The following is a 20172-nucleotide window of genomic DNA, read 5'->3' as shown; positions in this document are numbered from 1 at the left end:
GGAAGAACAAACTCATTGCCAATATTTAAAATCGAGATAAGCAGTCACCTTGGTCCTGGCTGCCTCTGTTCTGAGTGCTTCAAAGAGGACTTAGTCTCCAGTTCTATTCTCTGGAATCCATCTCATTCTCTTAAGAAAACCAAGCTGCCACTGCAAACCAAGGGCTAAGCTTGTCTACTTGTGCTCCTTGTAGTTTCCTGCAAAAGGATCCACAACTCATACTTTGCTCCTCAAAATTCCAAACCCAGACAACCTTTATTGAGCATTTTGGCCAGATAGACACTCAAGGCTAGAGTTTGAAGTTGAGTCTATAACAGAAGAGACCAGCCACAGCAAGGCTTAGCTCTGAGTGCAGCCCTCTATAAAATGCACTCTATAAAATATACTCAAATGAATCTGTGATACCATTGATTTGGAAGTTATCTCTAATGATGCAGATTTCAACCTTCACGTGTTTCCTCACCTAGGGCAACTCTTACTCATATGTTCTCCTAAGTCCAACACAGGGTGTCCACTCAACTCACTAATCAGTATCCACATTGGCAAAATGCACTTATCAGTCCCAAAAATGACACAGTAAAGAAGTTTGTTTATGTGTATGTGTGAGAGTAAAAAATGAGAAATAAATTGGATGCTCCTCGATTGGGGAATGTCTAAAAAACTGAAGCATTTGAATCTCATGGAATATCTTTGTATTATATGAAATGATTAATATAAGAAATTCAGAGAAACACAGGAAGACTGATATGAGTTGAGGCAGAGAAGCAAGCAGAACCAGGAATGTAACATACACAAAAACTACAAAATAAAAACAAAAAGAACACTAAAGGGAAGCTAAATGCTGTATGAATTTAATAATCAAATTTGGACTCGAGCAAAGATGAAGAAATACGTGGTACATCTAAGAGTCAAAGGACCTAAATTTAAATCCATGTTGCGCCTCTTATCAGCTATGTGACTTTGGGCAAAGCATTTATTCTCCCTGGGCTTCAGTTCCTCAGTTGTAAAATGAGGGATTAGATGACCTCTGAGGGAGTACAGGTATGGAGTATTTGTCAAATATAGTTAATGTACTTGTTGTTTTTGCTTAACTTGTTTTTTTCCCCCTCTGTTAAAACAGAATGATTTTGCTGTAAATCAGCAAAACTAAAATAAGGAAAACATTATAGAAGAAATTTAAAATATATACAATTCAATTACTAATACCTACAGTCAGAAATCAGGAAGGAATTTACCAGATCAGTTACTGTGTGTGTGTGTGGGGAACCAACCCAGTTACACTGAGGGGACAAACCAATTAACTAATCTAATTTCTAGAGAGGATTCTCAAATGTGGTTCAAAGGCTGCTATCTGGCCCCTAGGCCTCTGGTCAATTTCTTTCCGGGGAAGGATGATGGGAAGATTGCATGGGTTGGAGGTTATTGGCAGCCAAGGGTTTGGGGGAACATGTAGCTGCTGGTTCTGTCAGCAGGAAGCTGGGCTGGAGTCATTCCTCTGCCAGCATTGCCCATGTAACAAATCAATCCCGACGGCTGTGATGAATTGAATGTCAAGCTTGGTGAATCTTCCTTTCAGGGGAAACTTGATGTGAGGCACAAGAGGGAGTTGCAACAAAGGCAATAATCATTTTGATCATTTCATTTGGCCCAAGGATTCTTGCTGGGAATGGAGCATTTTGTTCTGAAGGCTCCCAAATGACTAGTTTAAAAGCAGATTGGAGGCTGGAGGGCTAATGTGGCTGAGCCCCTTGTCCTCAAATTCACCCCTGATGAAAAGCAACGTGGGGTTCTCCAAGACCCAAAGGCAGAGTTGGGGGGGGGGGGCCAAGGGCAGAAAGAAGTGTTGGAGGGCTGAAGTTTTTCCTAAGCCAATCAGGTATTAGCAGGTGAGAACCTTCTCCCCAATGGCCCTGGTGCTACTAGTTTTAACACTAAATGGGATTTTAGAGTTTGAGGAAAAACAAAACAAACAAAAAACCTAGTTCAACTCCATCTGCATTTGCCAATTAAAAAAAACAAAACTGAGGCTCTGTTGGTGTAAGTGGTTTTCAAAGATATTGCTTGTTAGTGGCAGAGAGGGAAAGAACCTTACCTTAAGTCCAGTGAAGAAATTTGACATGTTTTAGCCTGGAGAAGACTTTGGAGGAGGGGTAGGGGAAGAGAGGGGAAAGAGAGAGAGAAGTATCTGAAGAACTGACATAACAAAGAAGGATTTGATTTGTTTGGTTTGACCCAAGAGGGCAGAACCAGGAATGGAAGGAAGTTGCAAAAAGACAAATTTAGGCTTAAAGTTGGGAGAAGAAGAAAAAAAAAAAACACTTCCAAATGGAGCAGTCCAAAAGTGGAAAGGGCAGCCTCAAGAGGTGGTGAGTTCTCTCCCTTAGAAGTCTTCAAGCTAAAGATAGGCATTCATTTGTCAACTATGTTATGGTGAAATCACTCTGCTTTTCATCGATTGGCTGACAATAGATCCCGGGCCAACCCCAACTTGTTCTTGGTTGGGACCTGATTGGGTCAGAGTGAATATAAATAGCAATTGTTTCTGTTTTAGCTAGAAACCCTGAGGGTCTTCCCCTCCCAGACTGAATTTTTTTTTTTTTTTGGATTATTCTTAATCACTGAATGGGCACTGCCTCAGTCAAACTAAGAACTGTTAAAGGCCTTAACTTAAAAAGGCCAAGGCCTCCCACTGCATCCTGGGCCATCTCCAGTCGTGCTGATCCATATCTTGGACCCAGATGGCTCCAGAGGAGAAAGTGAGGCTGGTGACTGTGCATAGCCCTCCCTCACTTAAATTCAATTCACTTGCACTTCACGGCACCCCCTCCCTGATGTCATGATCCTCTTCCAGAAATGAGCAAACAATAACAATGTTATAATGGAGATTCCTATGAATTGGACTAAGTGGCTACTTAGCCCCCTTCACCTCTCAAATTCTGGGATTCTTCAGTCCTAATTCCTAAATCGTCTTGTGTTTTCTCCTATGTCACAACGGTCTCCCTCAGAGTGAGGTTGCTTTTCACTTGGCTTCCTGTCAAGAAAGCAGGTGAAACTAGGGCTAGAGATGGCAAAGGTGAGAATGTAGAACTGAAGGCCAAATCAGAGGCAAAAATCAAAGGCAAGGAACCCGGGTCCTGACTTAGCAATTGAGGCAAGCTTCCACTGAGATGGAGACTTCATGTGCCAGCAATCCTTACAGCCCAAAGACAAAACCAGTATAGCCAAACTGCCTCCTCCTCCCCCAAACTCTCTCAACTTTCAAACCAAAAGCAAAAATTCCTCCAGAAAAGGAGTTCTTAATGGGACATCTGTGGACTTATTTAAAAAATTATCTTGATGATAGAATTTCAGTATAATTGGGTTTTTTTTTTGTAAACCCATATATTTTATGCTTTTAAAACATTATTCTGAGAAAGGACCCATAAGTTTTACCAGACTACCAAAAAGGTCTATGACATACACATAAAAGGTTAAAAATGCCCAATTTAAACAAATCCTGTCTAAATACCCAATAAATCAATCAACAAGCATTTTATTGTGTCTACTGTGTGCCAGGCAACACCTTCTCTCTCCACCCCCTACCATGTATTCTGGAATCCAGTAACACTGGCCTCCTTGCCATTCCTGGAACAAAATACTGTATCTCTCAACTCTGGACATTTCCACCGACTAGCCCTTATACCTGGAATGTTCTTCCTCCAGGCTTCCTTGGCTTCCTTCAAGTCCTGTCTAAAATCCCATCTGTAGGAAGTTTTTCTTGATCCTCCTTAATTCTAGCGTCTTTCCTCTATTGACTATTGCAAATTTATCGTGTGTATGTGTTTGTAAGTAATTTTTTGTATGTTAACTCTTCCTTGTATTGTGAGTCTTAATAGAGACTACCTTTTACTTTTCTTTGTGTCCCCAGAACTTGGCACATAGTAGGTGCTTAATAAATATTTATTGACTGCAGGCAGATGCAAAAAAAAAAAAAAGGAATGAAAGCGTCCCTGCTCTTAAGGAGCTTACATTGTATGAGGGAAAAATATATCTTAACAATGTCCAGAAAATTTTAAACATGTTATATTGCAAAGTGACATTAATATTACAATCATTTTATTCTCCTCTTCCTAATGTTCAATGTAGCTCAGAAATGGTCCTGGAACCAGGAACTATTCTACTATTGTTCTTTTATTTCTGGTATTTGACAAATTGTTGCACATGGAGATAAAATGACCAATTTTTATAATTGAATCAAAGTACAGGGCTTCAGATAAACCTTCTACAGACTACTGAAATCATCGTTGCGACAATTGAATACAAAGGATAATGGGGACGATATGTACTTCTTTCTTTTGCTATATAGGTTTGGTTTCTTTTGCTAGGCCTCAATAATTTGAAAATTTTACATTTCATGGAGTTGGAAAGTTATAAGTAGCCAGTATGGCAACGTCTATTAAAATCTTTCTTTTTGAAATATTTTATTGATCTTTTTATGTAAAAATCATTCTTAAATGTTTGTGGGCCATTATGGCTGGGAGATTATTGGTGATAATTTTAAATCTGATATTCTATCCCTAGTCCAGTTTATTTGTTAAATTCTCAAGGACATTTTGAGGCTTTTATTTGTGGGAATGAATGAAGTATTTGTTAAGTGCTTACCATCTACAAAGTTCTGTGTGAGAAGAGCTGAGGCTAAAAATAGAAAGAAATAAAAAAGACAATTCCTGATCTAATGGAGCTCATGTTTTAATGGGGTAGACAACATATATGGAAAGTTTCAGCTGCCAAGTCAGATGGAAAGGTCTCCTGGTCCTTAGGATGCAGCTATGAAGCAGAGTGCGACACTTCTTCTTTGTTCTTTATTTTCATTTCCACTGATAAAATCGTTTCAGTTTCTGATATCGGACCATTTGGCAGTGTCAAAGATTTTGATGACAAGAACTTTCTTTTCTGGGTCTTCAGTAGCTGGGGCTTATAGCATGGAGGTGTATTTTCCTTTAGTTCATGAAGACATAAAAACTTCTGAGTCATTGTTTTGCAGCCTTCAGAGATAAAGTCGAACAGTTCCTACTGTTCTCTTGCAAATTCTACATTGATCTAGCTTTGTGCTTTTTAAGAATAATCTTTTTTTCAGTTTCTAGAATAAAGACTTGATACTCTCCCACTTCTGTAAATATGACTCAGCCATTTGACTCTTCTTTCTGTATTATTATTATTATTACTGTTAACTCATTATTCTCTTTTTTTTTCTTTTTATGGGATTCAGAAGACAATGAAGTGAGGGAGGGAGGAAAGGAGAAACGAGCATTTATATGGTACCTACTGTGGGCCAGGCACTGTGCTCAGCACTTTGTAACTATTGTCTTCACACAAGATCCCTAGGAGATAGATGTTATTTTCATACCCATTTTACAGTTGAGGAAACAGAGGTAGAGGTCACACTGCTAGTATGTGTCTGAAGCTGACTTGAATTCATTTTTCTGACTCCAAGCCTAGCACTGTATTAACTGCTCTGGATAGCTGCCTATTATTCTTTTAAATGTAATATTTTGTGTACTGTTGTGCAGATGGATAAAATGAGCATCTTTTATAACTAAGTCAATGTTTTGGGATTCAAGCACATCTTCCATAGACTTACTGAAAGTATCTTTGGTAACTTTATACTTCTTGTGTCAGATGGAATGGCAAGAATGAAATGAACCTCATCCTTTCCTCACTGGCTTTAATTTGGCTTTTAGTAATGACTTTAATTTCTTTCTCTAAGTCTTCATATTTTGGAAGCTTTTAATGCTGCATGGTTTGGAGGTTGTAAGGATTCAACATGTCAGTGTGCAGTGCATAGAACATTTAAAGAATTCTTAAATTTTTGTGGATCAATGTTAAGTCTGAGAAGCTATGGGTATTATCTCTGTCTGTAGTGATGATCTAATTTGTCTAGAATGCATTTGCTGAATTCTCAAAAATATTTTAGGATTCACATTTGTTGTATGAAGTTTTGTTGTCTGGTAGTTTATAAAAGACTGCAGCTTCTGGGATAGAATTCTAACCACCTGATCACATCTTTCTAGGGATTCAGTAAATGCTAAGTTTTTATCACCTGCTGTGATATACTACACTGTTTCTACCATTTCATTTCATAATCTGCACTGATCAACAAGTCTAGGTTCTTTAAGGATAATCTTTCTGTTATATTTGATGGCAATAATTTGATTCAGAATTGCTGTTCTGAAACCTCCCTCTTCCATGAACAAATCTGAATAACTCAGACATTTATTTGTTTGATTTTCCTTTGTAGCAGTATATTTGGTTAAGTTTATGTGAGTGTTGCCCATGAAATGCCTTTTGATTCCACTCTTAGATTTTAGCCTCTCTATGAGCTGTGTTCAAAGATGAAACACTTTTGGTTATGTTCAACAAATCCAGTGTTTATATCTGTTGTCAGGCAGCTAGGCGTCATAGTGGATAGAGTGCCAGGCCCCGAATTAGGAAGATCTACTTCAAATCCTGCCTCAGACATTTACTAGCTGTGTAACCCTGGGCAAGTCGTTTAACCCTTTTTGCCTCAGTTTCCTCATCTGTAAAATGAGCTGGAGATGGAAATGGCAGACCACTCCAGTATCTTTGCCAAGAAAACCCCAAATGGGGTCATGAAGAATCTGACATGACTGAAAAATGACTAAACAACAAAATACCTGTTGTTAACTTCTACTATTGCTTTGTAAAATGATGTCTATTTATTCCAAAAGAATTTCTATAAAATTTAACCAGTTTATTGTGGGTTATACATCCTCTTCCTCTTTTTGATAAGGTAATATCAACCATTCTAAAGTTGCCTTGGGGTAATGAATTTTCTTTTATTAATATTGTTTTTTGTTCGGACACATAAATCCATGGTGCTCCATTTTACCATGCCAAAGTGATACATTAAAATCAGTTTTGCATAGATGCTAATTTTTCTAAATGTCTTATTCTCATCAAGCTTTAATTTCATGATTTCAGTCTCAACATACAAAGCCTCAGCTTTCTCCTGTTTGATGTCTTCTGCCTGGCGAAGACCAAGGTATTTATAAGTATCAGTTTCATTTACTCATTCAATTTGGCCTCCAAATTCAAGCTCAAAATTTCTATTCTCTTTTGGCATATATTAAAAAAACCTGATCCTTATTAAGTTTAAATGAAAATAGGGGCAGCTAGGTGGTTCAGTGGATAGAGTACTGGCCCTGGAGCCAGGAGGACCTGAGTTCAAATCTGGCCTCAGACACTTGACACTTGCTAGCTGTGTGACCCTGGGCAAGTCACTTAACCCCATTGCCAACCCCCCCAAAAAAAGTTTAAATGAAAATAGTTGAAGTAGATGTTTAATATATGCTTTTCCAAAAAGCCATATAACCTGATATTTTTCATGTACATATTATTATGTTTTGGTATGACTCACTCTCAGACCTGAAAGTCATGCTCAACTCTAATCAGGAATGATAATATTATATTTAAGACTAGACAGAACCATAGTTGGTTTTTCTAGTCATCCTAGAAAACACTATATATTTTATTATTTGGTTTTTGACATTATTGTATGAGTGGTATGTTTTAAAGAGAGAACAACTTTCTATATGGACATCAAATACTTTAGCATTCTCAGTATGATTTTATTTTATGCATTTGTAATACATGTCCAAGTCACAAGGGTAAAGCCAAGGTTTCGTGGTAATTTAAAAAATGGTCTAAATGTTATGAATATTTTGGATGAGTTATCTAATAACCACCAAGTTGATAATAAGTTGTTGTTTATAGTCCTGGGATTTTTTGATAGTCTTTTTGCCCCTCCACCACTTTTGTGTAAATATATATTATATATATTAAGTGATGCAAGCTGTGAATGTTTTGGATACAGTAAATAAATATGTAAGTGGCCTATATTTGGAAAGGACACCGATGTTCTTATCTTTTGGTAATAAATATGTGCTGCCTTCTGCTAAGAAAGATGGCATCAGGCTTGAGTAAGACAGAAAACTGGTGAAGTGCCTCGTAATTCATATATTACTGTGAAGCATTTGAGCCAATCATTGTGAATCTTATAATGGCCTGTCACTTTTCCAGTTTTAAAGAGAGGCTAGAGTTTCAATCCTCTCCCTCCCTTGATGTAACCATTTTTGTCGTTCATTATTTTAAGGGTACATGAGCTTTCTGTTTCACATTTGATCCAAGTTGGTAGATTTCTTTCAACCACATAGAAGACCAGAAATGCCCTACATCATCCTTTTTTCCCAGTGGTTTTTCATCTACCCTCATTTCTTCACTTCTCAAATCTAAGTAGTATAAAATTTGCTTTTTGTTTGTTTGTTTTTTTATGTTGACTTATTTATTTTGTTTTGTTAATTGGTTTGACTTTTCCTATTGTCCTAACCTCTTGGCTTTGCCTTTGAATTGTTGATTTAGGGAATCAAGAATTTCTGACATACTTCTGTTTTCTAGATTCCATTCCATATGGTACTTTTTTCTTCCTTTTAATCAGACAATGTGGTATTCAAGTTCTCTACTCTCCATGATGGCTAGATATTAATATAACCTCCCAATGTCTTTCCATAAGTCTATGATACTTTTCTTAACCTACTTCTGCCTGTACATAGGAGTGTTCTTAGATAGCTTAACCTTTCCTCCTATGGTCACTACTATAACAATGGCTTCAACACATGTACAGCTCCTAAAATATTTTTATGCTTTCTATCAAATACCATGGGAGAATAAATTTATTAATAATGTATATAGCAGATATCAACTATTTTGAATTATTGTTTTTGTATAGTTGTTTTTAATCATATATATGTCATTAAACTTTTCAAAGCATTTTTCAATATTCCATTTTAAGTATAACCATCTCCTTTACAAACCATAAAATATACTGGTATTATTTTGTCATTTATTTCATTATTAGGTAGGACTTCTCAAATCTTTCCGGTTTTTCAACTTTTGCCTTTTATGATTAAATTAACTTCTCAATGCACACTCTTCTATCATATAATCTGCATTTAGGAATTAAGTTCTTTTTAACATTGCCATGTACTGATCAGCAATATATTATTGTGTAACTTGAAACTGTGGTTATAACTGATAAAGGGCAAGTAGAAAGGCCTTGCCTATACTCTTGAGATTTGATTCTAGGCTGGTTATGAAGTAGCAGATAAGTACTAATATCTTCAATCTCGTGTGTATTTGTGAGTGGATTACTTGGGTTCTAGTGTCATCTGCATCAAAGAATTTCTTCCAGGTAGATACAGTTTGGGTATTTTTGATCCTTTCTGATGTATCTCACTTTCTTGGAGTACCAGAACACAAAGCACCACCATTGACTTCTGTGTCACACTAGTCATCCTGAAGATCTGAAGGTTCTGAACAGAGTCAATTTACAATGCCATCCTGTCTAGATCCTAGATTCACTGAGGCAAGTTAGGACTGGATGCAGAGTCAGGAAGACCTGAATTAAAATCTGGTCTCAGACACTTAATTTATGTGTCCCACACAATGTAGCAACTACAGACAGAAAAGTTTGATATGGTTTGCAGCACAAGGGTTGGTCCTGGTCAGCATCATCAGTGGAATAAAAACAGGCTCCACTGTGGTATACAATTGACAGAGATAGATAGACAGATACACACACACACACACACACACACACATATATCTGTCAATTGTGTTAATATCTATATATAGATATCTATATGTGTGTATATATTTATCTGTCAATGGTATACCACATATATATCTGTCAATTGTATATATATATATATATATTCATCTGTGTATATATCTAGTGTATATATATATATATATAATTGCATTTATAGATATATATGTACATGTATATTATATGTATATGTATATATGTATCAGCTGCTAGAGGGGCAGCTAAGTGGTTTGAACCTAGCCTCAGATACTTACTTGCTGTGTGACCCTGGGCAAATCATTTAAGTTGTCCACCTCAGTTTTCTCAACTGTAAAATGAGGGTAATAACAGCATCTACCTCTCAGAGTTGTTGTGAAGATCATAGGAAATAATATTTGTAAAGCATTTAGCACAGTGACTGAGATATAGTAGGTGCTTAATAAAGTTTTTCTCCTTCCCTTCCTGCCTTCATTCTAGCAATTGCATCATATTGGCTTGAATGATATCAGAGGCATTACCAGAGTCCAAGTGGCAGATATTTCAGGGCGCCAGCCAAACCTTAGTGGCTCCCATAGTGGTTTCAGGGCACTCAGTCTCTTCTCTGTTACTCTAGCCAGTGTTCCTAACTTTGCTACTGTCTCTCCACCACAACATAGATGATGGGCTGGGCTTTGAGGGAATTATAATTATTATTACAAAGGATTTGCCTAGGGATAATAATAATACCTAGCATTTACATAGCATTTTAAGGTTGGCGAAACATTTTACACGTTATGTTGTGTCATCCTCCCAATGTGATGTCTTCAAAATTAGGCTATATTGCCATCTAGTGCTGCCTAATCATAACAAATGATTGAATCCATGAGTGAAAGGCAGTGGCCGTCATCCAACCCAAAAAGTATTTATGAACCATATAATTGGAAATAGCCAATTCTGTGTAATTCTTCTATTACATTTATTTATCTACTGATGGATTTAACCAATAAGTTTATAGGCTGATTGTTATTAATGGTTGCTATATGAAGTATGATTTCATAAATGCATGTGTACACATATATTTCACACATTTTTGTTGTTGAGTTGTTTCAGTCATATCTGACTCTTCATGACCCCATTTGAGGTTTTCTTGACAAGGATAATGGAGCTGTTTGCCATGTTGTTCTCCAGCTCATTTTACAGAAGAGGAACTGAGGCAAACAGGGTTAAGTGATTTGCCCAGGGTCACATAGCTAGTAAGTGACTGAAGCTGGATTTAAAGTCATGCAGATGAGTTTTCCTGATTCCAAGCCCAGTGTTGTATCCTTTGCACCACCTAGCTGCCTTACACACACACACACACACACACACACACACACACACACACGTAAATGTTAAGGAATCCTAGCTTTTACTTTACACATCTGTAAGATATATATTACTATGATATCAGGATAAGTTTAGAACTTATTACATAAGTACCAACTATAGTCAAAGAATGAGAAAAAAAAGCATTTGTTCCTAAAAATAATGCACAGGGGTTATGAATGGAAAACAGAATAGAAAAATGACAGTTTCTGCACTCAAGGAGGTTTCATTCTACTGGGAGCTGGGGATTCAACACGTACACAAATAATTATAATGCAAAGTAGGTATTGCCTTTATCAAGGAAAGTATTGGCAAAATATCGTAGGAAAATTTGAGGAGGGAGTGATCTCTTTGAGCTGGGCTATCAAGAAAAGCTTCTAGAAGGAAGTGACATCCAAGCTGAGCCTTAGAGAAAAGGGATTCTGAAAACGAGGAGAAGCAGAAAGGGAGACATATTTCAGGCCCACACAAAATTCATAGAGGCAAGGTACCGTGTGGTAAGTTCAGAAAACAGCTAGTAATTTAGTTTGACTAGATTATAGAGCATTTGAAGGGAAGTAATTTGAAATAAGGCTGAAAAGCTAGTTTGGAGCCAGATAGTGGAGGGTCTTAAAGGTACTAGGGAGCCACTGAAGGTTTTTGGACAGGATTATGAAATGGTCAGAAGACCTATGTCCATAAGAGAGATGATGATTCTAACCCAACATCAAGAGGGCAGCCCCTCTGAATTACTTTTCCAGTTCTGGACGTGGATTTTTTCCCAAGACCACTTAAATACCCCTTGGAACCAAAGGTGTACATTCACAAGACAGCTGGCCAGGTTTCAGAGTACCATCTGTGATTTAAAGGTAAGTCAACTATTCTGTCTTGGGATTACAAGCATGTCCTTGACACTTCCTCAAAGAAGCAGAAAAGATATGTAACTCTCAAAGAAAAGTGATAAAACCAGTTCTTGTGTTCAAACATTGTTGCAGAAACTCAAATGCTCATTTCATGGCCTTCTGAAAACTCACTCTCTGGCATGTCAGCCTGCATTTGCTGTCTGTAGATATCTGCAAAGCAGTGAGTTTATTCTGTTGCATTGATCAGATAATAGAGTTGCTTATGATCTCATAGGGAACATTGAGAAGGACAAATGGCTTTTATGAGAAACCTTGTTTTTTCAAAAAGACAGACAAGGCTCTGGAAAGTATACTTTTATAAGTAATACTACTAGTTATAATAATGGTCAGATTTATTCTCAGAGCCTATCCGTATAATACTTCAAGGTTTGCAAAACATTTGCACATTATGTTATTTAATCCTAAAGTAAACAATACAGGTTTATAATTATATTATGAATTATATTGCATTGCACTACTAATAATTAAATGATTGTCCTTATATTAAAATGAGGGAACTGAGGCCTATAAAGGCTAAATGATTTGCCCACAATCACACAATTATTATGTGATAGAGAGAATTTGAACCCATTTCTCTCTAACTTCAAATTCAGAGGTCTTTCCACCGTTCCTTCCCCTTATTTCCAATCCAAAAGTGAGCTCTTGAAGACAGATTTCTTCTGAGCACAAAAGTAGATTGTGTTGAGATGCTGATCTGAAAACAAAAGTGGCAAGTAAGTCAACCTACATTAATGACCTACTCTGATGGCATGAAGCATACAAGGATTCTCCTTTCAATTTAATGAGCATTTATTAAGAACTTACTATGACAGGCATTATAAAAGGCACTGAGGTTACAAAGATAAAAAGAAAATTCGACACTTCTTGCCTTCACATAAGCTTACATTTGATTGGGGGGGGAATGACAATATATAATTACAAAATATTACAAAGTAAACAGAAGACAATTTTAACATCAGGGTACCCACAAATGGTAAAATTAAGAAAGGCCTCTAACTGGAGGTTACACTTGAACCAATCAAAGAGAGCCAGGTGTTCCAAGTAGCAGAGATTATTCCAAGCATGGAGGACAGCCTACACACAGGCAGGACATAAGAAGTGGAATGGTAGGCTGGTTTGGTTGGAATGGAGAGTAAGAAGGGTAGGGGCAGTCAGTGATGTGTAATCAACCTGGAAGCATGGATCATAAAGGGCTTAAATATTCTTGAGTAGTACTCCAGCACAGTGCAAGCTCTAGGACCTCACCCTCAACCCTCACCCATCTAGCAATAAGGCTGACAATGACTGTTTACAGGAGCCAACCTAGCTAAACTCATGATCAGGTTGGCCATCAGGTAATCATGTTTTTAGCCAAGGCAACTCATGGAGCATGAAGGGTTGTGATGTATCCTCTGACTGACAAAATCTTAGACATTTCCAAATCTCAGATGAGTTAAGTGTTAGGTTCTGTTGCATATGCAGCTAAGAATATCTGTAGAATCCATGGCATGGGTTGGTGCAGTCAGACTAGGCTCCAGACTTCTCAGCAATATAGAGTCATCATCAACCACTGGAAAATAATCGAAGTTGTAAAGGATAAGACCTGGAAGTACAGTGGTCACTCATTCATTACCTACACACAGCATGGTGAGCCTTACTCAGTGGTGCAGGAGATCCCCTAAGAGCGCTGGATTTGGAGATGGAGAACCTCAGTTCAAATCCTGGCTCTATTACTTGTGACCTGGGTGACACTAAGTAAATCAATTAACTTCTCTAGGACTTAGTTTCTTCATCTGTAAAATGAAGGCTAAGTGGTCACAAAGGTCCCTTCTAACTCCAAATCTATAATTCTATGATCACTACACCTGGGACACCTCCAGGAAGGGAAGTTAGTGGATAGTTTTGTAACTAAGCATCAGGCCTCTAGGTGCCATGGGCAGCTTGGTGGTACAATGGATAGAGTGCTGGGTTTGGAATCAGGAAGTCTCATCTTCCTGAGTTCAATTCTGGCCTCAGACACTTACTAGCTGTGTGACCCTGGGCAAGTCACTTCACCCTGTTTGCCTCAGTTTCCTCATCTGTAAAATGAGCTGGAGAAGGAAATGGCAAACCACTCTGATATCTTTGCCAAGAAAACACCAAATGGGTTGGACACAACTTAGCAACAATAATAATTCAAAACATACTCTAGGGATGATGTGATAGAGTCTCTGTATGCTATCACAAATGCCACTTCACCTATCTCTGAAAGGCCTCCTCATCTGAAGTTTTGGCCTTATAAAAATACAGACTCCTTGCCAAAGAGCAATAGTACTAAGAATTGTCATAAGGCAATAGGCATCCAAGGGAAGATCTCTCTCTCTCTGTCTCTCTGTCTCTGTCTCTCCCTCCCTCCCTCTGTCTCTGTCTCTGTCTGTCACTCTTTCTGTCTCTGTCTCTGTCTCTCCCTCACTCCCATCTTCCCAGTCATTTCCCTTCTAGTTAGTGCACAAAAGCACAATCATGCCAGGGAAAATCCTTCTTAGAAACCTCAGGTCCTGCAGTGGTACCCTTCCCATGCCTCAGAAATTCATCCAAACCTTAGGGTCATTGATCTAGAGTTGTAAAGAACCTAAAAGTTTCTCAAGTCCACTTCCCCATTTTACAGATGAGGTAAATTGAGGCCCATAGAGGTTAACTACAAGGTCAAATAGATAGTTTTCTGATTCCAGAGTCAGAGGTTTTTCCACTGAGTCACACTATCTCCCTACTCTCACTTTGTGAACAATCCAAAGTGCCTAAAAGCACAGAAGTCTACCAGTTTAATTAAATGTATTAGTACTAGTGATTGCCTTTCTTCTTCTTCCCTAAATATTCCCAGTCATGCTGCCCCAGCATGCCCCTGCAATGTCAGTGAACTTAGCCCTACTGGGGGACTTTGCTGCTATCTGCTACCTTAGTGCTGAACTAGCCAGCTACTCTTCGTTTCAGCACATTCTTTGGCTATGGTGTTGACCATTTCTCTGAATGTCTTCATGTTAGTCACACAGGAAGCCTCACATGATACTAAAGATCAATCAGCCTAAAATATAGTCAACCCACATGGTACCTATGAATGATGGCAAGTGAGATACAGGTTGACTTTGCACTTCATTTGCAACGTAAATTTATTTTTCATGAATTCAACTTGATATACAGACTATGGTGGAAATCCAAGATTGTACATCAAAAATATTTGGTTATGGGAAGCATTCAGCTGATTGATATACATACATGAATTATGATTCCTTTATGTCAGCAATAGAAAAAAGCAATATCCATGAAATGCATTTCCCTCATCCTCTGTGAAATATGATTGTATTTACTCTTGTTACTATTAATAATGAAACAATAACAGCACCAAAGGAAAGCTCAGGATAAAGTTTTGTCCTGCTCTGTGATTTCATTGGTAGAGGGAACTTCTGATGAGGAAATCCTATCAATGCAAAGCAAATTTGCACTCTCAGAGTTATGTGGGATACTGAGAAGTTAGGTGATGTGTCCAGAACCAAATAATGAACATGGATCAGAGGCCAAACATTAACTCAGGTCTTCCTGACTCTGAAACTATGTAACCACTATACTATACTGCCTGATTCTGCTTCTCTTAGAAGATAAGTAGTTACCAGCTCCCTAATCTCCAGAAGCCTGTCATTTCTCTTCGTATCTGTCTGTGATGTGGACCATATAAACATCTTTGTTCCACTAACTCCATTCAGTATATCTATCTCTATGGAAATGGAGATGGGGACTAGAAGGAGGTCCTAAGAACCAGAGGGATGGGATCAGTAAGTGAAGGAGTAGTAGTAAATGAACGAGTAGTATTAAAGAGATTCATCAACTCTCCCAGGCCACTATGGTCTTTAGTAGCTACATCATGTTCAGAAGTTGGAGTGACTTAGAGACTGGGACAAGTCCTTTCAACTCTCTGAGTCAGTCTTCATGTGACTTCTCTTCATGGTAAGAGAAACCCCAGCACTTAGTTTGAAAAGCACATGTTGCTTCCTTATTTAAAAAAAAAAAAACCCCACTATATTGTTGCTAAATTACATAAAGAGAAAAATTAAGGTGCCGACACTACAGCCTTCCATATGCTGGGGTTCCATGATGTCTTCCTGGCCTTACTGAATGATGACAATTAAAACCATGCTGAATCTCACAATGCAGTTTGGCCTTTGGACATTCCAGACAATGAGAACGAAGTCTCTATAGGGAAGGGACGAAGGCAATTTCCCTGGAAATGAGGTGTATTCTCTCTGTTTTAAATAGGTTCAAGGGTTGATGGAAGGGGCAGAGTTAGCATTTGGTATTAGCCATCAGGTTTTCCTAATTCAAAGTTAAGAGTACCCGAAGACACTTTTCCCCATAGCCACCTGAACCTAGGATGATGTTCATCTAAGTGGGTGGGAGTAGGTTAATTAGGAACTATCTTACCTCAGACTTCAAAAGGTATATTCCTTTGTCATCCTGGGTCAAGTTCTGAAAGGCTTCTGTGCAAAAGCAAAAACATAAGGGGGTTCAATGATGGTGGAACTCTGATAACTAAAATTTGCCTTGGAAAGTGGGTGTTAGAGATCAGGTACACTTTGATTAATCATTCCATTTCCTTCCATATTCTGCCTCATAAGTGAAAAGTATGCTTTTCTTTCCCTTCACTTGCAGAAGGATGTTCCCTCCAGGATGTGATGGTAAGAAGAAAACTCTCCATCTTTTTTTTTCATGGTCTTTGAGGTCTTTGGCCTCATATGTCATGTCCTGGAAAATATCCCAAATGTCACTGCCAGCTATGTTCCAGTCCAAACAGGTGAATTGATAGATGGATGGATAGATGGATGAATGAAGTGAAAAAAGCATGTAGAAGGAGCTTTCTATTTGGTAAGTATTGTGCTAAGTATTAGGGATACAAAAGTTAGACATCCCTGCCTTTAAGGAGCTTACATCTAAAAAGGAGGAGACATATATGAAGAAATGTTAGTGAGGGATGGATATGTTGGCTTGGGAAACCACAGGGATGGTGACTGAAACCATAAGGCAACTGATTATCACGCACTTTCCAGTTGCAATGGGAACACTGATTTGGTTATTCTTCCCAGAACAAGATATAGAAAGTGATAGAGTAGAAGGTTCAGAACAAGCTGGTGATACCTCACCTTCTACGTTCTCCACTCGAAGCATGAAGTAGACAAAGTTCTCAAAGCCAATCTTATGGTTGGAGTTGCCATATCGAATAGCCATTAAGTTGCACACTTCATCACTGAGTAAAATTCCTTTTGGAAGGAAACATTGATAAGCACATTAATGATGATGACGATAATACTAATAGCATTTATATAGAACTTTAAGTGTGTTAACTCCGTTGATCTTTACAACCACCCTGTGAGGAATGTGCTATTATTATTCCCATTTTAGAGATGAGGAAATTGAGTTGCAAAGAGGTTAAGTGACTTACCCAAGGTCTCTCACCTAGGGAGTGAGTCAAACTCAGATCATCTTGACTCTAGGTCCTGTCCTCCATCCAATATACCACCCTATTAGTTGCCTCAGGTGCTAAGAGCCTTTAGTCTATCTTTACAGTCATCTCTTGCTTCTATCCATCAATGAACAATTATTTTATTAAGATTTTGGTCTAGGTCTGACACTGTGCTACTGGAAAGGCTACTGGAAATACAAGGCCAAAAAAAGTGAAACTCTCATTTTTGAGATCTTGAGTTGGAAGGGGCCTTTAAGGTGATTCATTTCAACCCTCTCATTTTACAGCTGAGTAAACTGAGGCCCAGGGAGATTAATCAAACAGTACCAGAGCCAATATTTGAACCCAGGGCCTATGATTCTAGAACCAGTACTCTCATTACCAAGAAGCAGCTAGATAGCTCAATGAATAGAATGCTAGGCCTGGAGTCAGGAAGACCTGAGTTCAAATCTGGCCTCATGTACTTACTATCTCTGTGAGCCTGAGCAAGTCACTTAACCTGTATTTGTCTTAATCCCCTAGAGAAGGAAATGGCAAACCATTCCAGTATCTTTGCCAAGAAAACCCCACGGACAGTATTGGCATGACCACAGGGTCATGAAGAGTCTGAAACAACTGAACAACAACAACCCTTATTACCTTTGCAGGCTCATTTCATATTGTTCTCTCTCACGCACTGTCATTGCCCAAGAGCTGCTTTCAAGGAGCTTACATTCTATTGGGGGGACCTAATATATACACTAAAAATGCAAAATACACACAAAGTAAATGTAAGGTAGTTTCAAGTGCAGGAGAAGGCCCTAGTAGCTGTGTGACCCTGGGCAAGTCACTTAACCCCATTGCTTAGCCAAAAAAAAAAAAAAAGAGAAAGCCCCAGTTGCTACTGGGACTAGAAAAGATCTCCTTTAGGAGATGGTGCTTGATTAAGTATTGAAAGAAAGTAGAGATTCTAAGTAAAGCTGAAGCTTAAATACTTTGGCCACATAATGAGAAGACAGGACAGCCTGATGTTGGGACAGATTGAAGGCAAAAGGAAAAGTGGACAGCAAGGAAAAGATGGATAGGTAGTGTCATGGAAGCAATGAACATGAGCTTGGACAGACTTTGGGAAATAGTGGAAGATAAAAGGGCCTGGTGTGCTATAGTCAGTGGGGTCATGCATAGTTGGATATGACTGGACAACTCAAAAACAACAACAACAGCAATAGGGATTCTAAGAGGTTTGGGTGAAGAAAGGAGAGCATTCCACACATAGAGACAGAAGATGAGAGACCACGTGCAAGGAACAGAAAGTAAGCACTTATTAAGCACCTACTATTTGCCAGGTACTACGCTAAGCATTTTACAAATATTCTCTCATTTTATCCTCGTGATAACCCTAGGAGATAGGTGCTTTCACTATCCCCATTTTACAGTTAAGGCAACTGAGGAAAACAGGTTAAATGACTTCCCAAGGTCACACAGCTAGTGAGTGTCTGAGACTGCATAAGAACTCAGGTTTTTCTCTGCCTACTGCACCACCTAGCAAGTAGAACAGCAATAGGCCAGTGTAGCTAGAACACAGTGTGTGAGAGGGAATAAAGGGTAATAAGCCTGAATCCCGAGGCTAGAGCCACATGCTAAAGGGCCTGAAAAACCAAACAGGAATTTGTACTGGCACACAGTAAGTGCTATATAAACGTTAACTAGCCTCATTATTGTTATTAGTTATTATTTTTTATCACAGAGGCCATAGGGAGCTGCTGGGACCCTCTGGCAGCCGTATGGAGGATTGGAAAGGCAGGAAACTTGAGACAAGACGAACAATTAGGAAACAATAGCAATCATTCTCCCATTGAGCAGGGATGAAGTCCTGAAGGGGGTGGGGCTGTAGCAAAAACAGGAAAAAGGGAGGAAGTGGCTGTGTGGGCGGAATCCACAATGCTTGGCAACTAACAGGATAGGAGAGGTAGGGGAGGGAAGAATCAAGGATGAGGCCAAGATTTGAATCTGGATGCCTGGAAAGCTAATGATTCACTAACTGGAAATGGGGAAGTTAGGAAGAAGGCATAGGTTTGGGGTAGAGTGTGGAGAAATGAATTATGCTTTGGACATTTTGAGTTTGAGATTTCTTAGGGACATCCAATTAGAGATTCTGGGCTGAAGTTGGAATGGAACCCACGCGAGAGACTAGGACTAGATAAATCCCGGAGGCATCTACCTAGAGATGATAATTAAATCCCTAGGAATTGATGAGATCACTGAAATGCAGAAGGAAAAGAGGCCATGACAGAGTCTTCATTACTTCTCACCTACACTATCACGATAGCCTTCACATTGGCCTTCCTCCTCACAGCCTCTCCCTCTTTCTAATCCATCGGCATACAGCTGCCAAATTAATCTTACTAAAGCACCATTCTAACCACATCCCTCCACTGTCAGAAGTCTTCACCTTGTCTCTAGAGTACAATTTTTATTGAGTCATTTCTGACTCTGTGTGACTCCATTTAGGGGTTTTCTTGGCAGAGATACTAGAATGGTTTGCCATTTCCTTCTCCAGTTCATTTTTACAGATGAGGAAACTGAGGCAAACAGGGTTAGGTGACTTGCCCAGGGTCATCCTGCTAGTAAGTGTCTGAAGCCAGATTTGAACTCTGGAAGATGAGTCTTCCTGACTCCAGGCCTAGTGCACTATCCACTCTAAAATAGAGGCTATTAAGGCCATCCACAGTCTAACTCCTACCAAACTTTCCAGGTTCATTTAGGCACTGTTCCCCTTCAAACACTCTTCATTCCAGCCAAGTTCTATTAGAACCTGGCATCCTACCCCTCATTTC

At 38.7% G+C, this 20172-nt stretch overlaps 1 protein-coding gene across 1 annotated transcript in view; it reads right to left on the bottom strand.

Annotated features, from left to right (window-relative positions):
- The window catches only part of CAPN14 (calpain 14), a 104091-nt gene that overhangs the window by 42572 nt on the left and 41347 nt on the right, over nucleotides 1–20172 (bottom strand). Inside the window, exons 19-20 of the mRNA XM_027850362.1 lie at nucleotides 17037–17153; nucleotides 16321–16376 (exon numbers count right to left, since the gene is read on the bottom strand). Coding sequence (XP_027706163.1) covers nucleotides 16321–16376; nucleotides 17037–17153 — 173 coding nt within the window. The remainder of the gene's footprint in view (nucleotides 1–16320; nucleotides 16377–17036; nucleotides 17154–20172) is intronic.

This window comes from Vombatus ursinus, unplaced genomic scaffold (assembly GCF_900497805.2).
Source record: "Vombatus ursinus unplaced genomic scaffold, bare-nosed wombat genome assembly UNPS02009062.1, whole genome shotgun sequence".
Classification (NCBI taxonomy): Eukaryota; Metazoa; Chordata; class Mammalia; order Diprotodontia; family Vombatidae; genus Vombatus; species Vombatus ursinus.
This window is presented reverse-complemented; position numbering and strand designations above follow the sequence as displayed.